Genomic DNA, 5,000 nt, shown 5'->3' with positions numbered 1-5,000 from the left:
TTAGGGTGTCAGCATCATGATCGTAAGATTGTGGTTTCGATTCCTGGACTGGGCGACGCACTGTGTTCTTGAGCAAAACACTTCATTTTCACGTTGCTCCAGTTCACTCAGCTGGCAAAAATGAGTAACGCTGCAATTGACTGGCGTCTCATCCAGCTGGGGGGAACACATATGCCATAGAAACTGGGAAACCGGACCCATGAGCCTGGCTAGTCTTTAAAAAGGCACATTTATTTATTTATTTAATTTTATATATTGCAAGCAAGGTTGCAAGGTAGCAAATCCTTACCCTCTTCCAGCAACGGGACCCGGCTTACGATATCTATTGGGTGCAGACTGCATTGAATAACCAGCTGGAGGAGGTGTCCTCCTGGGGTTAAAATGGTAGTAACATTAGTTTCTGCAAAGCAGTCATGTTGAAGTAGTATTAAACATTAATCCTTAGTATAGTCACTGTTTTCGTCTCTCATAGAGATTTTCTTAACTAGCTAAATTGCTTGTTGGAACCAAAATTATATAAGTAGAATTTTAAAATAGTGAAAAATTTGAAGTCATTTATTAAAAATAACTACATTTTTTTCCCGTTCTTCAACTGATTTATGAATATAGCAAAAGATTCTTTGATAAGATTAGGACTGAATGCTTTAATTTAAATATAATTCACGATAGATGACTTTTGCCATTTGTTTTTCCATCAAAGAACTAGGAGTGGTCTTGAGTAGGATTTTGAAAATATCCAAGAATTTGGAAGGATTTGTTAAAATAACTTTCTTCTCATTCAGGTAGTTCTTGGAACATAGTAAAAGGTAAAAATTAAGATGGAATGATTTAATTTAAATGTAACTAGCAGTATCGCCCGGCGTTGCTCGGGTTTGTAAGGGAAATAACTATATAAGCATTTTTAGAGAGTTATAGCCAAAAAATAGCAAAAAAATGCATTAAAAATGGAAAAAAAATTATGGTAAATTTTTTTTTTTAATCGTTGACTCATCGTAGACATTTTAGAGAGTTACTTCCCTTATATAATAGCGAAAAAAATGCATTAACATGGAAAAAAAATGATGGCAAATTTTTTTAAAGATTGTAGACTCATCGTAGACGTGCGCTAATACCCAGAAGGGCTCGATATGAATCACGACTATAAGATACCCGGTTTTGGTTAAACTGGACCGCAAAATATGGGAGTAGTTAGGAATCTAAATTGTAGGAGACAGACAGCACACAACCTCACTTTTATATATAAAGATTAATTTTCAATAGATGGGTTTGGTCTCTCCAGGTTGAGCCACTCCTTGTCTGCATTGAAAGACCACAGTTCTGGTACTGCAGACATGTGAGTAGAATGTCGCAGGAAAGAATTATAAGGCAGATTCATCAAGCTGAACCAAGATGCAGAAGACCTTGGAATAGACCAAGAATGAGGTGATTGGATAATATACAAAGGACTGAAGTAATATGGTTTTCACAAGAATTAAATTGGCAACATAAGTAAATGGTAGCTTCTAAGGTAAAATTATAAAAGAAAAGCAGGTGTGTGGTAAGAAGCTTACTTTCCAAACCCATAGCTCCATGTTCAGTCCCACTGTGTGGCACCTTGGCCAAGTGTCTTTCCACTATAGCCTTGGGCTAACCAAAGACTTGTGAGTGGACTTGGTAGACAGAAACTGAAAGAAGCCCATCATATATATATATCATCATCATCGTTTCACATCCGCTTTCCATGCTAGCATGAGTTGGATGATTTGACTGAGGTCTGGTGAACCAGATGGTTGCTCCAGGCTCCAATCTGATCTGGCAGAGCTTCTACTGCTGGATGCCCTTCCTAATGCCAACCACTCGAAGAGTGTAGTGGGTGCTTTTACATGTCACTGGCACAAGGTTCAGTCAGGCAGTACTGGCCACGCTCAAATGGTACTTTTCATGTGCCACCTGCACAGGAGCCAGTCCAGCAGCACTGGCAATGACCTTGCTCGAATGTTTTTTCACGTGCCACCAGCACAAGTGCCAGTAAGGTGGCGTAGGTAACAATCATGCTCGAATGGTATTTTTACGTGCCATATATATATATATATAAGCATGTATGTATGTGTGTGTGTGTGTGTGTGTGTGTTTGTTCCCCACCACCACCTGTCCTGTAACTTAGCAGTTCAGCAAAAGACAAAATAAGGACTAGGCTTTAAAAAATAAACCCTGGGGTGGATTCATACAACTAAAACCCTTCAAGCTGATGCTGTAGCATGGCCACAGTCAATTGACCAAAACAAGTGAAAGAATAAAAGAAATGTAGCTTTATACCATAAAAGCAAAAGCAAAGTTGGTCTTGGAAAGAGTTTTGGAAATAACCCAAATTTTAGAAGAATTTAATAAATTTTCTAACTTTCTTCCGTATTGTGTTTAGAACATAATTTAAGAAAATGTTCCTTAGAAAAAAAATTAAGAATAAATATTTTAATTTAAATATGATTAATATACAATGGGTGGCTTTGAACTGGCTTTAGTTCCATGCAGAATTTTTTTGAAAATTTTCAAGAATTTGGAGAGATTTATTAACTGGTTTTCTGAATTATAAAACTGGTGCTAAATCCATAACTTTGCGAAAGTTCCTGAGATAAAATTATGATAGAAAATATTAATTTATTATAGAAACGTAACATTGTATCCTAAATCCAAAATTGGTCTTGGAGGAATTTTGAAAACAACTAAAAATTTGGAAGAATTTAATAAGTTTGCTAAATCTTTTCATTGTTATGTTTTGGAATATTCAAGTAACTGTTTCTTTGATAAAAATTAGAGACAAAAGTTTTAATTTAGATGTAGTTCAATGGAAAGCAGAACCACTATTGGTCCTTAGCAGAATTTTTTGAAAATATTCAAGAATTTGGATGGATTTAATAAAATAACATTGGTATTAGGAACAAAACTGTGAAAGTTCCTGAAATAAAATTGGAATTCAATGCCTTAATTTAAATGTGATTAATTTACAGTATTACAGTAGCAGTTAATTTTTTTCTTTTATTAAAGAATATGAGGTAGTTATGAACAGAAATTTCAAAAATAATCAAGAACATTCATGTCACCGCTTTAACCCTTCCGTTACCAACTGTTTTGTTTCCATAAGTTTTGAATTCAAATCTTCCACCAAACCATAGTCACAATTTATGTTCCTAACACTAGCTGAATGATAACTAAGTTATTTTACTAAATTCTCTGTTATATTTAAAATAGTTGAAAGAAACGCAGAGCACCTCAAAATAAATATGGTAATGAAAGGGTTAAAATATATAATAGAGAAACAATTCTTAACCCATTTGATACCAACTCAGCTGAAACCACCTCTGGCTCAGTAGTATAAATGTCTTGTTTTCATAAGTTCTAAATTAAAATCTTTCACCAAACCTTAGTCACAATTTATGTTCCTAACACTAGCTTAATGATAACCAAGTTATTTTACTAAATTCTATGTTATATTTAAAATTAATTGAAAGAAACACAGAGCATCTCAACAGAAATACAGTAATGAAAGGGTTAACATCCCTTTTTTCTATGTCAGCATGGGTCAGATGGATTTCATTGAGACCAGGTGCCCTTCCTGTCACCAACCCTCACCTGTTTTCCTAGCAAGGTAATATCTCCCTATGACCAGCAGACATCTTTTCACAGAATATTGAAAATAAACAATACTGCTTATTTTCTGAAGAGATGGTGAGAGGAGTGGCTGTGTGGTAAGTAGCTTGCTAACCAACCACATGGTTCCGGGTTCAGTCCCACTGCATGGCATCTTGGGCAAGTGTTTTCTGCTATAGCCCTGGGCTGACCAATGCCTTGTGAGTGGATTTGGAAGACGGAAACTGAAAGAAGCCTGTCGTATATATGTATATATATATATGTGTGTGTGTGTGTATGTTTGTGTGTCTGTGTTTGTCCCCCCTAGCATTGCTTGACAACCGATGCTGGTGTGTTTACGTCCCCGTTACTTAGCAGTTCGGCAAAAGAGACCGATAGAATAAGTACTGGGCTTACAAAGAATAAGTCCCGGGGTCGATTTGCTCGACTAAAGGCGGTGCTGCAGCATGGCCGCAGTCAAATGACTGAAACAAGTTAAAGAAAAGAAAAGAAAAAGGATGAATGAATAGCTAAAACTGAGAGAGAGAGAGAGAGAGAGAGAGAGAGGGTGAGACAAATCTAGAAGAGAGAAAGAGAGTAAGACAGAGAGGAAGAGAGAGAGTATGAAGCAGAAAGAAAGTGTGAGACAGAGAGGGTAAGAGACAAAGCTAAGAGAGAGAGAGAGAAATAGTAAGAGACAATAGTAAAAGAGAGAGAGAAAGAAAGAGTAAAAGAGAGAAAGAGTAAGAGAGAGAAAGAAAGAGTAAGAGAGAGTGAAAATGAGTATGGAAGAGAGACAGCAGAGAGAGAGAGAGAGAGAGAGAGAGAGAGAAAGAAAGGGTAAGAGAGAAAGAGAAAAAGAGAGAGAGAGTAAGAGAGAGAAAACGAGTATGGGAGAGAGACAGAAATAGAGAGAGACAGAGACAGAGAGAGAAAGGGTAAGAGAGAAAGAGTAAAAGAGAAAAAAGAATATGGGAGAGAGAGAGACAGCAAGAGAGAGAGAGAGAGAGTGAGAGAAAGAAAAGGTAAGAGAGAAAGAGTAAAAAAGAGAGAGAGAGTAAGAGAGAGAAAATGAGTATGGGAGAGAGAGAGAAGGGGGTGCTTGATTAGAGAAGAAAAATGGGGAGAGGAATAAGCAGGAAAGAAAGGAAGAAAAGAGGGAATTAGACTTACATTCCAGAACACCTCTATCTTGGTTGGAGACGAGCTCTTTGCAATTAGGTTCTGGGGACTCCCTGTCGGGGCTGCAATGTAAGCAAAGACAAATGTCATGATTGGAACAAGAATTTCTATATTTTATTTAATCTTTTAATTTTCTTTTATTTTTTTTTAAGGGTCACTTGCTTGTGAAAAGACCCCTGTTAATTTCTTGGTAAATGTTTAAACACAATATCAAA

The 5,000-nt window shown here is 36.5% G+C and overlaps 1 protein-coding gene across 1 annotated transcript in view; it reads right to left on the bottom strand.

Moving 5' to 3' along the window:
- LOC115225742 (roundabout homolog 2-like) overlaps positions 1–5,000 on the bottom strand; it is a 571,297-nt gene that overhangs the window by 48,875 nt on the left and 517,422 nt on the right. The window contains exon 21 of the mRNA XM_036514525.1: positions 4,777–4,847. Coding sequence (XP_036370418.1) covers positions 4,777–4,847 — 71 coding nt within the window. The remainder of the gene's footprint in view (positions 1–4,776; positions 4,848–5,000) is intronic.

This window comes from Octopus sinensis, linkage group LG28 (genome assembly GCF_006345805.1).
Source record: "Octopus sinensis linkage group LG28, ASM634580v1, whole genome shotgun sequence".
Classification (NCBI taxonomy): domain Eukaryota; kingdom Metazoa; phylum Mollusca; class Cephalopoda; order Octopoda; family Octopodidae; genus Octopus; species Octopus sinensis.
The sequence above is the reverse complement of the archived record's forward strand: the minus strand, read 5'-3'. Positions and strand labels throughout refer to the sequence as shown.